This window comes from Homalodisca vitripennis, chromosome 5 (genome assembly GCF_021130785.1).
Source record: "Homalodisca vitripennis isolate AUS2020 chromosome 5, UT_GWSS_2.1, whole genome shotgun sequence".
Lineage (NCBI taxonomy): Eukaryota > Metazoa > Arthropoda > Insecta > Hemiptera > Cicadellidae > Homalodisca > Homalodisca vitripennis.
The window spans coordinates 182,811,771-182,832,201 of record NC_060211.1 but is presented as its reverse complement, the minus strand read 5'-3'; the positions used below and the strand labels follow the sequence as shown (position 1 = coordinate 182,832,201).

The 20,431-nt window shown below is 37.6% G+C and overlaps 3 protein-coding genes across 3 annotated transcripts in view; all 3 read right to left on the bottom strand.

Moving 5' to 3' along the window:
- LOC124363297 overlaps positions 1-2,971 on the bottom strand; it is a 29,723-nt gene extending 26,752 nt beyond the window's left edge. Inside the window, exon 1 of the mRNA XM_046818523.1 lies at positions 579-2,971. Within this exon, the coding sequence (XP_046674479.1) occupies positions 579-2,966 (2,388 nt within the window). The 5' untranslated portion in view covers positions 2,967-2,971. The remainder of the gene's footprint in view (positions 1-578) is intronic.
- A 12-nt stretch (positions 2,972-2,983) lies between these two features.
- Positions 2,984-7,351, bottom strand: LOC124363766 (serine-rich adhesin for platelets-like). Its single transcript, XM_046819029.1, has one exon. It carries the CDS (start codon positions 7,349-7,351, stop codon positions 2,984-2,986), a length of 4,368 nt encoding a protein of 1,455 aa, XP_046674985.1.
- A 4,477-nt stretch (positions 7,352-11,828) lies between these two features.
- LOC124363765 (nucleolar protein dao-5-like) lies at positions 11,829-14,831 on the bottom strand. The gene is made up of 2 exons (XM_046819028.1): positions 12,192-14,831; positions 11,829-12,067 (listed from the first exon to the last, which is right to left on the bottom strand). The coding sequence occupies exons 1-2, from the start codon at positions 13,555-13,557 to the stop codon at positions 11,829-11,831; spliced, it is 1,605 nt and encodes a 534-aa protein (XP_046674984.1). The 5' UTR covers positions 13,558-14,831.
- Positions 14,832-20,431: the final 5,600 nt, after the last annotated feature.

Below are 20,431 nucleotides of genomic sequence, written 5' to 3'. Positions count from 1 at the left end.
CCTCGAATCAACTTTTTTTAGAAGCCGATCCCCTTTTATGCCTTATTCTGCCCTTCCTCATGGGCCACTGGCCTGTGCGAGGATCTTATCAAACGGAATAAGGGGGGGAGTCGATACAGTACAAAGTCGACGATACTGATAAAAAGTGCAAGGGTCACAGACAGGATTCGAACCTGCGCTATCTCTAACTCAGACTCAAAGTCCAACATCTTAGACCGCTCGGCCATCGGCACTCCCAAGTGACAACTACAAAAGTGACAATATCAATGACCATACTTTACTGTCAAATCTGATTAAATTAATCACGGTACTGATTTAAAATTCCTTACACACAATATATTCCAACAGGAATATTTAAAGCTATTTTCAGGTTGATACTTATTTAATAATAACCAAGCAAGAAGCCAAGCAATTACTTAGTTGCGAAGTCAGTATGGAGATCTCTATAAGGCCTCATCAAAATACCACATGAATGAAGCATAATTGCATTTGAAATGTTTATGACACAAACCACCGTAATGGTCATGCTGGCATGTTACAATGGCTGTTCATTGATTACACTCGTGTTGTTCACTTACCCCGTATTGCCTAGCCTGGACGTAGGAATCCTTGAAAGGTTGAAAGAACTCTTCTATCGAGAGGAAGGCACTCAACTTCTCCTCCATTGTTCTGGTCGCTTCAGTCGCAGGCAAGGGAGAGTTCGAGGGGAGAGAAGGATCGGCGTCGACTTCGAAAACTGGCAAATCGGTGGTCGTCGGTGACTGTAAAGCTGGAATGTTGGAGGATAGTTGGCTTCCTGATGTAGAGATTGTCACCAAATAAGTGTGCGAGAACCCAGTTTTCTTTTCGCTGTCTGTTTTTACGGCGACTACATTTTCAACCGATTCACCTGTTTTAGGTTCTGTTGAAGAGTCTTCCTGCGAGTTCGTAATTTCTATTTTCTCCTCAGTATTCGAAGGAAGTTTTATTGCAATGTTGTCACTTCGGTCAAGTGCCTCATACGTTAAATTAGTTTGGCTTCGTGATGTGGATACTGTCACCAAATAAGCGTGCGAGAACCCAGTATTCTTCTCGCTGTCTGTTTTTACGTCTATTACATTTTCAACTGATTCAACTGTTTTGTGTTCTATTGAAGTGCTTCCTTTCGAGATCGTAATCTCTGTTTTCTCCTCAGAATTTGTGGGAACTTTTATTGAAATGTTGTCACTTCGGTCGAGTCCGAACTTATAAGTTATTTGTGTGCTATCCACAACAGAGGCCTTTTCTTGTGCTTTCATTAATTCCTCGTTCTTAATTTGTTTTTCAGACTTTTTAGATGTAACTTGTCTCATATCGGTCACTGTTATTTCTCCACCACTTCTCTGTTTCGTGATGTTAACAGATGACGAGTCTCCAGTCTCCTTGAGGTTTTCGTCATGTTTTAATGCTTGAGAATCCGTTTTCAAGGAATAACTCGTTATTGAATCCCCAGATCGTTGCTCGTAAACGTTCCCCTTCATTATATTTTGTTTGAACGTTTCTCCGATGTTCAGTTGCTCGGTTAACTTCCCTCTTAATTCCTTACCAGTTTTCATTGTAGTTTCAAGTAGATATGTAGGTCTGTCATATTTAGTTGTAACAGTTTCATCTTGCACAGTTACTGTTGAGTCTCCCACGAAATATTTTTCAATATGAACACCTGTGTCTGGTGATAATGCCGATTGCTTAACCAAACTGTATGTATTTTTATTGTCAGTCGATACATCAACGTCCTGTATTTCAGGATTCAGTTCCACTCCACTTGCTTTGAACCGCAGTGCTGTTTGTAATGAACTGTCTACACTAGTGCTATGTTCGTCACCTAACTCAACAACTCTTATTTCTCTTTTAGTTAAACCCTGATTTATTAACTCTTTTTGCTCAGGTTGAATGAACTCCGTGAATACTTGTGTTATAGTACTTTTTCTAACGATTTCATCTACACCGGTTTTAGATGACATTGGTTCAACTTCAGTAACATGAACAGTTTTTTGTATTGTTTCTGATGATTTTAAAGGATTTTCAGGTTTTTCTATTTTCGTGTATTGTGATGCGCCCTTTAAGATTCCTCCGGCTTCTTTATACTCAGTTTTTATCACCTCCTCTTGTGTTGGGGAATTTGTATCGGTCTCTGCTTTGATGTCCATAACAGAGGAGTCCTTATTTTCTTTCTTGTATTTAGGAATCACGAGACTTCCTGCAAATTGTAAAGTTTTAGAGAAAAAACTACCAAAACCTCTACCAGTACTGTCAATTGGAGTAGTGACATCTGTTTTACTGACAATTGTTTCTACACTACCAACACCAGTAATAGCTGTATTACGTGATTCAGTTATGTCCTCCTGAATGTTTTCTTCTTTATTGGTTTTAGGTGGGTTTGCTAACTTGTCTGGTTCATTAATTTTAGAATCATGTACCGCTAGATCTACGTTTTCCACGACATATTCAGTTTTCTCTAGTGATAAAGTCTTTGAGAGTGTAGTTGGTGGAAATGCGGTTTTAGTTACAGACTCAGTTTTTGTCCACTTCACTTCGGAGGAACCCTCTTCACTAATCTGGCTGGGAGAACGAGTGCTGGCCACGACACCTTCCACGACTTGAGTGACAAGACCGCTGTCTGGCGACTCGGTGGAGCTCTGTATCGTTTCTCCGACATTTTCCTTCTTCTCAATTATCGTGGTTTTATAATATGCAAGTGTTGGTGGCGATACACTTTCGGTAAATTGCCTTGTCTTCTCAACCAAAGAACTGTCTACACTAGTCTTATGTTCGTCACCTAACTTAACAACTCTCACTTCACTTTGAGTTAAACCCTGATTTGATGATTCATTTTGCTCTGATTGAATAAACTTTGTGAATATTTGTGTCTTTTTCCGAACGACTTCATCTACATCTGTTTTCAGTGACATTGGTTCAAACTCCGCAACTTTAACAGTTGTTAGTGTCATTTCAGGTTTTCCTATTTTCATGTCTTGTGATGCAATCTTTGAAGTTTCCCGGCTTCTGTATAGTAGGTTTGTATCATCTCCTCTTGTGTTGGGGAATTTATATCGGTTTCTGTTTTGATGATCATTACAGAGGAATCGTCAGTTTCTTTCTCGTTCTTAGGAATCACGAGACTTCCTGCAAACTGTAAAGTTTTAGAGACCAAACTACCGTAACCCTTACTAGTACTGTCAATTGGAGTAGTGATTTCTGTGGTACTGACAATTTTTTCTACACTACCGTCATCAACAACGCCTGCTTTACGTGATTCAGGTATTTCCTTCTGAATATTTTCTTTTTCATTAGTTTTAGGTGGATTTTTCAACTTGTCTGATTCATTTATTTCAGAATCATGAACCGCTCGATCTACGTTTTCCACGACATATTCAGTTTTCTCTAGAGATGACGACTTTGAGGGTGTGGTTGGTGGAAATGCGGTTTTAGTTACAGACTCAGTTTTTGTCCACTTCACTTCGGAGGAACCCTCTTCGGTAATCTGGCTAGGAGAACCAGTGCTGGCCACGACACCTTCCATGACTTGAGTGACGAGACCGCTGTCTGGCGACTCGTTGGACTTCTGTATTTTTTCTCCGACGTTTTCCTTCTTCTCAATTATCGTGGTTTTAGAATATGCAAGTGTTGGTGGCGATACACTTTCGGTAAATTGCCTTGTCTTCTCAACCAAAGAACTGTCTACACTAGTACTATGTTCGTCACCTAACTTAACAACTGTCACTTCACTTTGAGTTAAATCCTGATTTGATGATTCTTTTTGCTCTGATTGAATAAACTTTGTGAATATTTGTGTCTTTTTCCGAACGACTTCATCTACATCTGTTTTCGGTGACATTGGTTCAAACTCCGCAACTTTAACAGTTGTTAGTGTCATTTCAGGTTTTCCTATTTTCATGTCTTGTGATGCAATCTTTGAAGTTTCTCCGGCTTCTGTATAGTAGGTTTGTATCATCTCCTCTTGTGTTGGGGAATTTATATCAGTTTCTGTTTTTAAGATCATTACAGAGGAATCGTCAGTTTCTTTCTCGTTCTTAGGAATCACGAGACTTCCTGCAAACTGTAAAGTTTTAGAGACCAAACTACCGTAACCCTTACCAGTACTGTCAATTGGAGTAGTGACTTCTGTGGTACTGACAATTTTTTCTACACTACCATCATCAACAACGCCTGCTTTACGTGATTCAAGTATGTCCTTCTGAATATGTTCTTTTTCATTAGTTTTAGGTGGATTTTCTAACTTGTCTGGTTCATTTATTTTAGAATCATGCACCGCTCGATCTACGTTTTGCACGGCATATTCAGTTTTCTCTAGCGATAAAGCCTTTGAGGGCGTAGTTGGTGAAAATGCAGTCTTAATTACAGAATCAGTTTTTGTCCACTTCACTTCGGAGGAACCATCTTCGGTAATCTGGCTGGGGGAACGAATACCGGCCACTACACCTTCCATGACTTGACTGAGGAGACCGCTGTCTGGCGACTCGTCAAGACTCTGTAATTTTTCTCCGACATTTTCCTTCTTCTCAATTATTGTGGTTTTAGAATATGCAAGTGTTGGTGGCGATACACTTTCAGCAAACTGCCTTGTCCTCTCAACCAAAGTGCCTAAACTTATAGAAGTAACATCACTTGCTTTAGCACCTACATTGATTTGGTCTGCCAATATATTTGACCTATTGGATTCAATTTCTATCTCAGTTTTAACAGGTTTGGTCGTTTTTAACGATTTTAACGCATCTGATTCAACATGTTTTACATTCTGATATTTATCCTCCTGAACAGCTGACGTATCACTGGTGGCTGATGGGTGAGCCAAACTAGATGTCCTTATAGTGTCAGTCGACACATCAACGTCCTGTATTTCAGGATTCAGTTCCACTCCACTCACTTTGAACTGCAGTGATGTTTGTAATGACCTGTCTACACTAGTACAACGTTCGTCACCTAAATCAACAACTCTCACTTCACTTTTAGTTAAACCCTGCTTTGGCGACTTTCCTTGCTCTGATTGAATGAACTCTGTTAATATTTGTGTCATATTCTTATTCCGATTGACTTCATCTATACCGGTTTTTGATAGTAATTGTTCGACTTCCGTAACTGTAACATCTTTTAGTATTTTTTCTGATGATGCTGAAACACTTTCATGTCCTTCTTTTTTAATTTCTTGTGATGTAACCTTTGAGTTTTCTCCGAATTCTGTACACTCGGTTTTAATCATCACCTCTTGTTTTGGGAAATTTTTATCGATATCTGCTTTGATGTTCATAACAGAGGAATCGTCAGTTTCTTTCTCGTACTTAGGAATCACGAGACTTCCTGCAAACTGTAAAGTTTTAGAGAACAAACTACCGAAACCTCTACCAGTACTGTCAATTGGAGTAGTGACTTCTGTTGTACTGACAGTTTCATTTACACTACCGTCACCAGTACTAGCTGTTTTAGTTGATTCAGGTAAATTATCATGAATATTTGGTTTTTTATTGGTTTTAGATGGATTTTCTAACTTGTCTGGTTCATTTATTTTAGAATCATGTACCGCTCGATCTACGTTTTCCACGACATATTCAGTTTTCTCTAGTGATAAAGCCTTTGAGGGCGTAGTTGGTGAAAATGCGGTCTTAATTACAGAATCAGTTTTTGTCCACTTCAATTCGGAGGAACCCTCTTCGGTAGTCTGACTAGGAGAACCAGTGCTGGCCATGACACCTTTCATGACTTGAGTGACGAGACCGCTGTCTGGCGACTCGTTGGACTTCTGTATTTTTTCTCCGACATTTTCCTTCTTCTCAATTATCGTGGTTTTAGAATATGCAAGTGTTGGTGGCGATACACTTTCAGCAAACCGCCTTGTCTTCTCAACCAAAGTGCCTAAACTTATAGAAGTAACATCACTTGCTTTAGCACCTACATTGATTTGATCTGTCAATATATTTGACCGGTTGGATTCAATTTCTATTTCAGTTTCAACAGGTTTGGTCGTTTTTAACGATTTTAACACATCTGATTCAACATGTTTTACATTCTGATCAGTATTATTTGTTTCCTCTTTGACCTCTCCTTTCCTCTCATTTTCTGACACTACTGCACTTTTCGTAGATATCGAAATTGGTTTAGTCCCAGATTCAGATGTTTTAACATTAAGGGACACATTAATATTTGTATCGGTCTCAGATGTTTGTACAATGACATCACCGGACTGCAACGATCCCGTTTTTGTGTAGAGTACTGAACCCGATTTATTAATTTTCTTATTCGAATCATCAACTTGTACACTACTAACTTTAGATTGGTCCTTTTTAATTTTTGAACCTTGTTCAGTTTTTGTTTTCTTAGATATGTCTGGAAATATTTTAGGTTCTAAATCTTTTGAATCGCCTTCAGTTGATTTTGAATAACTCTTTACTTCTTCCTTCTTGGACAATGATACCGAAGGATGTGTTACATTTGACATCGATGACTTGTCAGATTCATCTTTACTCGAGGAAATATTTGGATTTTTAATACCTTTCTTTTTGCGTTTTTTCCCGATTGTCTTAGAGTCAGTCTTGTCGATTATGGTCGATTTAATTTCGGAATCAGCTGTGTCTGTATTTTGCATTGTAATTTCCAAACTGCCTTCTGTGCTTACTGTATTATCGACCTTTGAGGTTTCGATGGACTTAGATGGTGCTTTTAGTGATTTAGGTTGATTTTCTGCCTTGTTAAATTGAATCGAAACATTACCATCTTTGTTACCATCCTGTTTTAAGGAGACTTGACTTTTCGGTGCTTCACTTGTTGTACTAGAATGTAATCCTCCGAGGTCGATATCCCCTATTGCAGTTACTGCAGCTTTTGAAGATGCTGACATGGATTTAATTGCAGTTTCCGAGGATTTAACAGTAGGGGAAACATTAATATCTTTATCGTTCTCGGATTTTTGTGCAACGACATCTCCAGTCAGTAACGATCTCGTTTTTGTGTATAATACTGATCCTGATTTGCTAATTGTCTTAGTTGAATCATCAACTAGTCCACCAGCAACTTTAGACGGATCCTTTTTAATTTTCGAAACGAGTTCAGTTTTTGTTTTCCCTGATAAATCTGGCAATATTTTAGATTCTAAATTTTTTAAATTGCTTTCAGATGTAACAGAATAATTTTTGTCTTCTTTGTTCTTGGAGAAAGATACTGAAGGTTGTGTTACATTTGACATGGATGACTTTTCAGATTCACATTTACTCGAGGCAATATTTGGATTTTTAGCACCTTTCTTTTTGCGCTTTTTCCCACTTATCTTAGAGTCAGCCTTCTCGATTATGGTCGATATATTTTCGGAATCAGCTGTCTCCATGTTTTGCACCGCAATTTCCAAACTGCCTTCTGAGCTTACTGTATTATCGACCTTTGAGGTTTCGATGGCCTTAGACGGTACTTTTAGTAATTTAGGTTGATTTTCTAGGTTCGTAATCGAAACATTAACGTCATTGTCACCATCCTCTTTTAAGGAGACTTGACTTTTAGTTGCTTCACTTGTTTTACTAGCGTGCAATCCTCCGAGAACTGATCCAACATTTCCAAGTAATGATAATTTCCCTTCAATATTTGTATTATCAAGTTTGATATCTAATGAAGGCAATTCATTCTTACTCACATTTATTTGACTTCCATGTATTCCACCAACAACAGTTTCAGTTTTTCCAGCTAATGATAATTTCCCTTCAATTTTGGTTACATCATGCTTGATATCCATTTTAGACGATACAACCTTACTCTCACTATTTTTACCTCCTTGTACCCCGCCGAGAACTGTTCCTATACTTCCTGGTAAGGATAGTTTGCCTTCACTTTGACTTGTTAGGCCTGCTTGTAAATTGCCAGCAATAGTTCCAATACTTCCCGGAATTGATAAATTCCCTTCGATTTTGGTGTCATCGTGTTCGATATCTAACTGTAGGCGATAACAATCTTACTCTGACTTGTTAGGCCTGCTTGTATTCCACCTATGCCTACTCCAATACTTCCAGGTAATGATAATTTCCCTTCAATTTTGGTATCATCGTGTTTGATATCAACTGTAGGCGATCCAATCTTACTTTGACTTGTTAGGCCTGCTTGTATTCCACCTATGCCTACTCCAATACTTCCAGGTAATGATAATTTCCCTTCAATTTTGGTATCATCGTGTTTGATATCAACTGTAGGCGATCCAATCTTACTTTGACTTTTAAGGCCTGCTTGTATTCCACCTATGCCTACTCCAATACTTCCAGGTAATGATAATTTCCCTTCAATTTTGGTATCATCGTGTTTTATATCAACTGTAGGCGAAATAATTTCACTTTGACTTGTTAGGCCTGCTTGTAATCCACCAGCAACAGTTCCAATACTTCCAGGTAATGATAATTTCCCTTCAATTTTGGTATCATCGTGTTTGATATCAACTGTAGGCGATCCAATCTTACTTTGACTTTTAAGGCCTGCTTGTATTCCACCTATGCCTACTTCCAATACTTCCAGGTAATGATAATTTCCCTTCAATTTTGGTATCATCGTGTTTGATATCAACTGTAGGCGATCCAATCTTACTTTGACTTTTAAGGCCTGCTTGTATTCCACCTATGCCTACTCCAATACTTCCAGGTAATGATAATTTCCCTTCAATTTTGGTATCATCGTGTTTTATATCAACTGTAGGCGAAATAATTTCACTTTGACTTGTTAGGCCTGCTTGTAATCCACCAGCAACAGTTCCAATACTTCCAGCTAATGATAATTTTCCCTTCAATTTTGGTATCATCGTGTTTGATATCAACTGTAGGCGATCCAATCTTACTTTGACTTTTAAGGCCTGCTTGTATTCCACCTATGCCTACTCCAATACTTCCAGGTAATGATAATTTCCCTTCAATTTTGGTATCATCGTGTTTTATATCAACTGTAGGCGAAATAATTTCACTTTGACTTGTTAGGCCTGCTTGTAATCCACCAGCAACAGTTCCAATATTTCCAGCTAATGATAATTTCCCTTCAATTTTTGGTATCATCGTGTTTGATATCTACTGTAGGCGATCCAATCTTACTTTGACTTTTAAGGCCTGCTTGTATTCCACCTATGCCTACTCCAATACTTCCAGGTAATGATAATTTCCCTTCAATGTTGGTATCATCGTGTTTTATATCAACTGTAGGCGAAATAATTTCACTTTGACTTGTTAGGCCTGCTTGTAATCCACCAGCAACAGTTCCAATATTTCCAGCTAATGATAATTTCCCTTTATTTTTTGGATCATCGTGTTTGATATCTACTGTAGGCGATGCAATCTTACTTTGACTTTTTAGGCCTGCTTGTAATCCACCTATGCCTATTCCAATACTTCCAGGTAATGATAAATTCCCTTCGATTTTGGTGTCATTCGTGTTTGATATCTAAACGATGGCGATAACATTTTGCTCTGACTTGTTAGATCTCTTGGATCCCTCCAAGAACTGATCCAATACTTCCAGTAATGATAACTTTCCTTCAATTTTGGTATCATCGTTTTATAGTAGGCGAACTTACTTTGACTTTTAAGGTCTGCTTGTATTCCACCATGCCCACAGCAATACTTCCAGGTAATGATAATTTCCCTTCAATTTTGGTATCATCGTGTTTGATATCAACTGTAGGCGATCCAATCTTACTTTGACTTTTAAGGCCTGCTTGTATTCCACCTATGCCTACTCCAATACTTCCAGGTAATGATAATTTCCCTTCAATTTTGGTATCATCGTGTTTGATATCTAACGATGGCGATACCATTTTGCTCTGACTTGTTAGATCTCCTTGGATCCCTCCAAGAACTGACCCAATACTTCCAGGTAATGATAATTTTCCTTCAATTTTGGTATCATCGTGTTTGATATCAACTGTAGGCGATCCAATCTTACTTTGACTTGTAAGGCCTGCTTGTATTCCACCTATGCAACCTCCAATACTTCCAGGTAATGATAATTTCCCTTCAATGTTGGTATCATCGTGTTTGATATCAACTGTAGGCGATCCAATCTTACTTTGACTTGTTAGGCCTGCTTGTAATCCACCACCAACAGATCCAATACTTCCAGGTAATGATAATTTCCCTTCAATGTTGGTATCATCGTGTTTGATATCAACTGTAGGCGATGCCAATCTTACTTTGACTTGTTAGGCCTGCTTGTAATCCACCACCAACAGATCCAATACTTCCAGGTAATGATAATTTCCCTTCAATTTTGGTATCATCGTGTTTGATATCTACTGTAGGCGATCCAATCTTACTTTGACTTTTAAGGCCTGCTTGTATTCCACCTATGCCTAACAGTTCCAATACTTCCAGGTAATGATAATTTCCCTTCAATTTTGGTATCATCGTGTTTGATATCAACTGTAGGCGATCCAATCTTACTTTGACTTGTTAGGCCTGCTTGTAATCCACCTATGCAACAGATCCAATACTTCCAGGTAATGATAATTTCCCTTCAATTTTGGTATCATCGTGTTTGATATCAACTGTAGGCGATGCAATCTTACTTTGACTTGTTAGGCCTGCTTGTAATCCACCACCAACAGATCCAATACTTCCAGGTAATGATAATTTCCCTTCATTTTGGTATCATCGTGTTTGATATCTACTGTAGGCGATCCAATCTTACTTTGACTTTTAAGGCCTGCTTGTATTCCACCACCAACAGATCCAATACTTCCAGGTAATGATAATTTCCCTTTAATTTTGGATCATCGTGTTTTGATATCTTACTGAGATTTAGGCCTGATCCTGTAGGCGATGCCAATACTTCCAGCTTTGTACGTGTTTGATATCTAGTGGCGATGCTGTAATTCCACCTGCTTGTATCCACTCCAATACTTCCAGGTAATGATAAATTTTCCCTTCGATTTTGGTATCATCGTGTTTGATATCTAACTGTAGGCGATACATCTTACTCTGACTTGTTAGATCTCCTTGTATCCCTCCAAGAACTGACCCAATACTTCCAGGTAATGATAATTTCCCTTCAATTTTGGTATCATCGTGTTTGATATCTACTGTAGGCGATCCAATCTTACTTTGACTTTTAAGGCCTGCTTGTATTCCACCTATGCCTACTCCAATACTTCCAGGTAATGATAATTTCCCTTCAATTTTGGTATCATCGTGTTTGATATCAACTGTAGGCGATCCAATCTTACTTTGACTTGTTAGGCCTGCTTGTAATCCACCTATGCCTATTCCAATACTTCCAGGTAATGATAATTTCCCTTCAATTTTGGTATCATCGTGTTTGATATCAACTGTAGGCGATACAATCTTACTTTGACTTGTTAGGCCTGCTTGTAATCCACCACCAACAGATCCAATACTTCCAGGTAATGATAATTTCCCTTCAATTTTGGTATCATCGTGTTTGATATCTACTGTAGGCGATCCAATCTTACTTTGACTTTTTAGGCCTGCTTGTATTCCACCTATGCCTACTCCAATACTTCCAGGTAATGATAATTTCCCTTCAATTTTGGTATCATCGTGTTTGATATCTACTGTAGGCGATACAATCTTACTTTGACTTGTTAGGCCTGCTTGTAATCCACCAGCAACAGTTCCAATACTTCCAGGTAATGATAATTTCCCTTCAATTTTGGTATCATCGTGTTTGATATCTACTGTAGGCGATCCAATCTTACTTGGACTTTTAAGGCCTGCTTGTATTCCACCTATGCCTACACCAATACTTCCAGGTAATGATAATTTCCTTCAATTTTGGTATCATCGTGTTTGATATCAACTGTAGGCGATCCAATCTTACTTTGACTTTTAAGGCCTGCTTGTATTCCACCTATGCCTATTCCCAATACTTCCAGGTAATGATAATTTCCCTTCAATTTTGGTATCATCGTGTTTGATATCTACTGTAGGCGATCCAATCTTACTTTGACTTGTTAGGCCTGCTTGTAATCCACCACCAACAGATCCAATACTTCCAGGTAATGATAATTTCCCTTCAATGTTGGTATCATCGTGTTTGATATCTACTGTAGGCGATACAATCTTACTTTGGACTTTTAAGGCCTGCTTGTATTCCACCTATGCCTACTCCAATACTTCCAGGAAATGATAATTTCCCTTTAATTATGGTATCATCGTGTTTGATATTAACTGTAGGCGATCCAATATTACTTTGACTTGCTAGGCCTGCTTGTAATCCACCACCAACAGATCCAATACTTCCAGGTAATGATAATTTCTCTTCAATGTTGGTATCATCGTGTTTTATATCAACTGTAGGCGAAATAATTTCACTTTGACCTGTTATGCCTGCTTGTAATCCACTTATGCCTATTCCAATACTTCCAGGTAATGATAAATTCCCTTCGATTTTACAATCATCGTGTTCGATATCTACCGATGGCGATACAATCTTACTTTGACTTGTTAGGCTTGTTTGTAATCCACCACCAACAGTACCAATATTTCCGGATAATGATAATTTTCCTTTAATCTTGGCATCATCATGTTTGATATCTACTACAGGCGATACAATCTTACCCTGACTTGTGTGATCTGTTTTTAATCCACCAATGCCTATTCCAATACTTCCAGGTAATGATACATTTCCTTCGATCTTGGTATCACCTTTTTTAATATCTACTCTAGGCGATACAATCTTACTTTTACCTTTTTTACCCGTCTGTAATCCACCCAGAACTGGCACAGTATTCCCTCGTAATGATAATTTCCAATCAGTCATGGGATCATCTTTTCTAGTATCTACTCTAGACGATACAGACTTACTTGGCAATGGTTTGGCAGGGGGTTTACGTTCCACTATCTTGGCCCTTGTCACTGAAACGCCGGATGAACTTTCTTCGGTTGGAGTCTCTGGAGTCCGTCTGGGGTTGGTGTAGTCACTGTCTAAGGTCAGGTCAAACGATGTCTTCTGTGCTCCTGGGGTGTAACCTTCCGCGGTAACCTGACTCTGCGGTCGACCGCCGGCCACGAATCCCTCCATGGCTTGACTGACGCGGCCGCTGTCTGGCGACCCTTGGGAGGGTAAGTTGTACTTGGTGTTTTTGTCCAAGGTCGAAGACTTCTTGGGAGTGTCCAGGTCGCTGACGGAGAGGTTGCTCTCGCTCGTGGATCCCGATCTGAAGGATGTCTTGGAAGGACTCACAGCGATCGGCTGGAGGCCCACAAACGGGGAACTGATGTTTTCGACGCTAAGTTTTTTCATCAAATTTTTTGGACCTTTCGGCGCAGGTTCCGCCGACGAAGACGGTTTAAATTCAACACCACTGGTATCACCGCTGTTCTTAGATTTTTTGCCCTTCTTCCCTTTTTTGATTTCTCCGCCCACGGTTGGTTCTGGGAAATTGGGTTTTGAACTCCTCATTTTGGTTTTTAATGTTTTCAAGCTCTTTGTGAACTTCGACCAAAGTTTTTTCTTCGCTTTCGACTCGTCACCTGTGGACGTGGCGGCCGACGCCAAGGAACTCGTGTCAGGACTCAGGTCAATGTTTTCCGGATCGGGCGAAGTATGCGACATGACACCGCTAAACTACGGGGAGAAGCATCAATGTTGATTCCATCCCGCAAGGTGGTTGCAGGGACGGAATCGATGGTTACGTAATGTGCAGATTCTAACCTATACAGCAAAGCTATGTCTACGCTTGTTAAAAACTATATTAATAGCGAAACGTTAAGTTCCAAATCTATATTAATGTCTAAACAGTGTTCAGCTATTCTCCAACTAGTATTTATAAGGAGTCCACTAGAAGCACTGAAGGTCTATATCTAACAGTTTCAGAGTTAATTGAACTATTCAAAGCTCACATGGTGCATTGCAATAAAAAGTGGGGTTATTGGACAACATAGACTTAATTGTTAGGTAACCTTAACGAACAACAATAACAATCAACAAGCGCGTACGCGACGAGTATCACAGCACACGCGGGATCACAATGTTTCACAGCACCAACACAACAATGAGGAATGAACGATGATAAGAGATAACAACAATGTACACGGCTTACAGCCTATACGCGGACGGAGTAGACTAACGCGGCGCGAGAACGCGTTATGTAAGCCGCTGGAGGGGGGAGAAGCCACTGCCTACCTGTCCTATGTCTCTTGCCGTGCCAAAAACAAAGTGGTCTGACCACCGCGATGCAGTCCACCTTGTCGTAGGGCAATTAATTCACTCCGGGATAAGTGTATACAGTATTATAATTATTTACAATGTTAAAGAGCACATTAGAATATCGACAGAATAAATGGTTAGGTAACATTTTGTTATTGTTGTTGACAATCCTGAGAGATCCCACTTATGTAACCATTCATATCGATCTTGGCTTACGCGTAGTGTGTGTTTATAAATTTAGTGCTTCTTACAGCACTGTGAGAAATGACATAAACGAGGTTGAAATAAAAACTTCACATTTTTGGTAGACAACCACAAAGGACCGTCAACCGAAATCGGAACAGTTTTATTGCGTTAATAATGTTACGTTATAATTGTGGAAACTGTTCGAGGTTGAAATACAAACTACTAACTTGTAATAAAACTGCCCAAGGTTCTTTATTATGCCTATAAGCTATAGCTTAAAATTGGTAGTTAAAGTTCCGATTATTATAATAACGTGTTGGATTTGATAGTGTGTGAAGAATTGCCAGATTGCTGTGAAATTGTATACGATAAGTAATTAATATGTTTGGATTATTTTCAGTTAACCTGAGGTCAATGTTGGAAATAGGATAAATCGTTAAATAAAAAAACTGACACAAGTTGTTGTCAAATTACCACGTAGTTTTCTTGGGTAATTAATTTGTTGAAATCAACCTGAATTCAATCAATCAATCGGTAAACACAATATCTTTTATTTAGAAATACTGAGATTATTAGTTTTTTATAGTTGTTTTAGATTAATGTAAATTATTTTACAATAGGTATTTCGTGTGAAGAATTTCACCACACAAATAAAATGTGCTAAATATAATTTAAATGATGTTTAATACGTCCGTGACTTTTCGGATTTTCGTTAAACGTTTTTTACATTAGACACTAATATATGAGAATTTAATTTTGTTTTTGTTTGCAGTTGCTAAGTTATTTCGTATGATCATGAAAATTATAGCTTACGATTAAAAACGAGTCAATGACAATTTGAAAAAATATATAAACACCTTTAGGTTTGTTACTTTTTATTATTTTTATACTACAAAAAATTAATACCTACATAGGTTTCCAAACTTAAGCATGCAGTACTTCCACTGATCATGAGCAAGTTGCTACCAATTATAACGACGAAACTTTCAAATCGACCGTAATTAATTTTTATTGGGAAACTAAATAAGTGTATATTACCGTTCAGAAGGTGATTTTACTTATACAAATAAGCAAAATACGTTCTTACGACCATGCGTCCCATAGTTCTCCTTCTGCCAGTCTGTATGTAATGTTTACATAACTTAATTTCAAACTTGATAAATGCACGACGACTAATAGGAATTATTTAGTTGTTGAATACAAAATTTCTACATTGTACCGATTTAAAATGCCGACCTTTTTAATTTCTTAAAGCTTGGTATTCTCAAAACCATTAAGTAAGTTTAATTATACACTAAGAAAAATGTGCAATTTTATCTCCTTTGTCGATAGTGTAAAATGATCCCGACCAGATGGTGAATCTCAATTGTTATAACATACCGCATGAAAAGTTTATTTTCTAGACATACAGTAGATATGGTGGGAACGGTTGTGAATTTTGAGTTAAGCTCCAATTCACCTTCCTCTTAGTTCAGTGATTGGGATTTGACACTGCTACAGACTTGACTCCTGAAATCTGGAGTCATATTCGTCTGAAGAAATCCCAAAAAACGTCGGTGATGAAGAATATCGAAAATGAACTCTTTACATCGTTTCGACAACTAGACCACAAGATAAAGTGTAATGTAGGTGAAGAGGTGATCATTGTCCTCACCAGGTGCACAATTGAGACAATGAGCAGTTGTGAAATCAGATGCTGTCGCAGACTTGACTCCTAAAATCTGTAGTCATATTCGTCTGAAGAAATCCCAAAAAAACGTCGGTGATAAAGGAGCTCAAAATGAACTCTTTACATAGTTTTGACACCTAAACCACAAGATAAAGTGTAATGTAGGTGAAGAGGTGATCATTGTCTCACCAGGTGCACAACTGAGACAATGAGCAGTTGTGAAATCAGATGCTGTCGCAGACTTGACTCCTAAAATCTGTAGTCATATTCGTCTGAAGAAATCCCAAAAAAACGTCGGTGATAAAGGAGCTCAAAATGAACTCTTTACATCGTTTCGACACCTAAACCACAAGATAAAGTGTAATGTAGGTGAAGAGGTGATCATTGTCTCACCAGGTGCACAACTGAGACAATGAGCAATGTTCTGGATAAAAATTCCTTGGACTGTTTGAACAGCCAAGCTTCTAACCAAAACATTTAAAACCTGATTACATAACCTCAATGTGGGCAAGTGCCAGAGCGTGTATTGTGGAACGAGTAAATAAGACGGATGTTGAGTTTATCTCCTGTTCACTTTTCTCTTACGTGCAGCATCTGAAATCAGACGCTGTCGCAGACTTGACTCCTGAAATCTAAAGTTATGTTAGTTGAGGGGTAATAAAACAGTCGGCTACGAAGAACGAAGAAGCTCAAAACGAACTCTTTGCATCATTCCAACATTCGTTCGAAGTAAATAAGGCTTAGAAAACATAGCAACAAGGAACGATTTATCAGTGATTCCAAAATGGAATGGACTCGAATTAGTTATAAAAATGACACACCACAGTATAGTATAAATAACAGGCCTAGAACTTTTGTTCCAAACGTGAAGTTATTAGAAATGTCGACGTAGTCTAACAATGAGGTACAAAATCGTAGGTCGTACGTACATTAAAAACCAGTAGCAGAAACAGGGTTATCCAGGTACAAAAAGGTGAAAATGCTTTACTTAAACCGACTTAACATTTGTTATGGTTGTTTATATCTAGACTGGAACCTGAAGTTGCTCCGGACTCAATTATTAATTGTCTCAACAACTTAAAATGGTCCCCTTTGTGTAGTGTTAAAAACTAAGGACTAGAACCAATACTTATAGTTCCTTTAAGGTAGACGTACCGTTAGGATTGGGCGAAAAATTAATGCACCCGAACCTATGGTCTTAGTACTGTACAGTTACAAAATACAGATGCCCTAGAATGGGAACTAATAATGAAAGGAATGATTCTTTTTTGTACAGGATCGTCAAACAAAAATAAACTAGGCACAACACCTGTTGTAAATAAGGGGGTTGACATTAAAATATTCAATCACTGAGAAACAAACTTCATCAATTTGAGACTGTTTGGACCCTAAAACAAACAGACATTATTTGTTTTGATGAACATTTGCTCTGTAAAGATGAAATGGGACTCTATTTTCCTTATGGCGGCTCCACAATATTTGTGAAATATATCTTATTTATAACTGCACTGACAGATCCGCATTCTGTTTTTGAAGCGTCTGCTGAACACTTAACATACCGTAGCGATAACCCCTCTTTCAAATTCAAATATATTGATGCAATGATAGTGATTGATGCAAAGATAGTGAGGAAAGTTGTTTGTAAAATTAGCAAATCACGGAGTGAAGAAGATCTTTATGGAATTTCAAATAGTTCGATAAAATGTTATTGATGTACTTTATTTTCCTCTTACTTATCTAATAATTTAGTAGTTATTGTGCAAGGTTGTTTTTCTGATTGTGTACAGGTCTCAAAGGTCACTCCTTCCTATAATAAAAATCCCGGATAATTATAGACTTATTACAATTGTACCAATCATAAGTAAAATAATAGAATCGTATATAGTGAACCACCTCTATGAGTACTCTGTAAATCATTGGTTGCTTTATAACTTTCTATTTGCCTTTATACTTAACCACTCCAATGTGGAAGCAGTTAAAACAATAGTTGAGTATATTCTAAATAGTTTTGAGAATAAGCTAATAGTAGGATAAAGTCTCATATACCTAAGCAAAGCGTTTGATACCGCCTCTCCTCTCATCTTATGTAAATAATTAGAATATTAGGGAGTCTTGAATAATTAATTCAAATTTACATAAATTTATTTAAGTAATAAAAACAATGGCTACCTTTAAAATTAAGAGCTCAGAATGTTGTGATATTCAAACAGGTGTTCCACAAGGTCTGCATTGGATCCTTTTCTGCTCCTTGTTAATGATCATTGGTAATTAATGATTTTAGCTTTACTACGACTTCGTTTTCTGTATTATATGCTAATGACATTACTTTAGTCCACTCAGATGTAGATGTCTTTAATGTTAAGGCTAAACTAAATAGTTATTTAGAGCAAGCTAGAGCCTGGGATTCGGAAAATAAATTAGTATTGAATGATACTAAACTGAACATACCATATTCTCTCTAAGAAACCCATACTAACCTAGATGACAATGGTTTGAATCCAGTTAAACTTCAAACTCTGCTGGGATGTAAAGCATCTGTGCAAAAAAGTAATACGAGTAACAAAATATATTCCGAGAAAACTAAAAGCATGTGTAAGTTTAGGAGTTCTCATCATCGCTACCTCGGATTGTTTCATACTCATCTAATCTATGGAAAACACTTATGAGGAGCATTTGTGAGCATCATCAAAAAACATTTACGTGGCAAAAAGGCACTTCAAAATATTGCCTGGATAATCCCAAACTGTCTCATGTAGACAAGCTTTTCCTCGATTTAACATAATGGCTATGGCATGTTCTTTATGTAATTATGTAATTTTAGTTTTTTTATGTCAATGCTCAATAAATAATTATAATACGAGACAAAAAGGAAATCTAAGATTATTTGATTCATAATGGTTATTAATAAATGGTAATTAATAATGCAACTTTAGACACCAGGATAAGATTTTCGCAAATTTAGAGACCAGTGGAGCGTAGTTTGGCGGGATTTTTGAAATATGAATAACCCTATATGTCAACAAGGGACCCTAAGGATGTCCATGTAGAATTCCAGTACAATTGGTTGAATATCCAATGCGTGAAAGCGTTTCGCATCTTCTATATATATAAATGCGAATGTTTGTTTGTATGTTCCGTTATAACTCTGGAACCAATGCACGAAACATCGTGAAATTTTGTACAGTGATTCTACACGTTCCTGGAAGTAACATAGGCATACATACTAGAGTAAATTTGGTCCAATTTAAATAGTTTATTTAATTAATTTTTTAATTATAAATCGTTGTTGATGTTAGAGTGTTTTATATTGGATCCGACAGACTGCGCTACGACACATAATACAAAGCGAACTGATACTTAACAGCTGTTAATACTTTCAGCTGAAGTTCATCAAAACACTTGTTTACATTTAAAATTTAGAAAATTTTTATTGTAAAGTGCTTGATCAGTAGTGTAATGCAGGTTGCATAAAAGACGTCATTGCCTAATTTTAAATTCAGATTGCACCAATGATCAATAATAATATATAAAAATGAATGTTTGAGTGTTTGTCCTTTATAGACTCAGAAACTATTAGACGATCACTATGAAAATTTGTATTTATTTGTATTTTTCTATGTAGAAGGTTTATACGCAATGCCCATTGAAGTAACTCACCACCAGGCTGTACTGCAAGATATAAAAGTTATCAAAGCGCCTGCACATTGTGCAGGCGCTTTGATAACTTTGATAACGCTTTGATAACTTTGATAACGCTTTGATAAACTGCAATTACGACACAGTTACGTATATTAAATAGCCAAACACTATTTGAAGGCAAAGAAATATACGGGCAAAGCTTAAGAGACGCATGCGAAGCCGCGGGAAACAGCTAGTTTATAATATTAGTTATACAAATTTTGCTATTATACGGAACTTACGTTACTATAAAAATCAACCATTGCGCAATAGACTTAAAAATATATATTCATGGGAAACTTAGTTTCATATTTGTAATTAATCTTTTCTTAGGTTAAGCAGGATTAATACTCATGATGAATTGACACTCGTAGATGAATGGTAGGGAAACCTGCTTTACACCATATTTCAATGACATCCTCAAGGACCCGCTGAAGACGATACCAACAGGCACGGCACCAGGAGCCTGCGTCGCACTTATTCCAGACTCGCTATGTAAATCCGCAAGTTGCGCAATCCACCGGTTTTTGTGTTTAGAAGTCCTTGTGACCCAGGATGAGGCCTTGGAGCAGAACTGCGTAAAAGGCGATAAAAACAATTATGTTAAATCTTTGAAAACTCTTGGAGCAATTGGAAAATGTTTTAAATATTACTAAGTGTTAATAAAAACAATACTTTACCAAATTTTTATTTTTGGACGAGGCCTTTCGAAACCAAAGGTTTTATCATCAGGCGACTCCACAAATA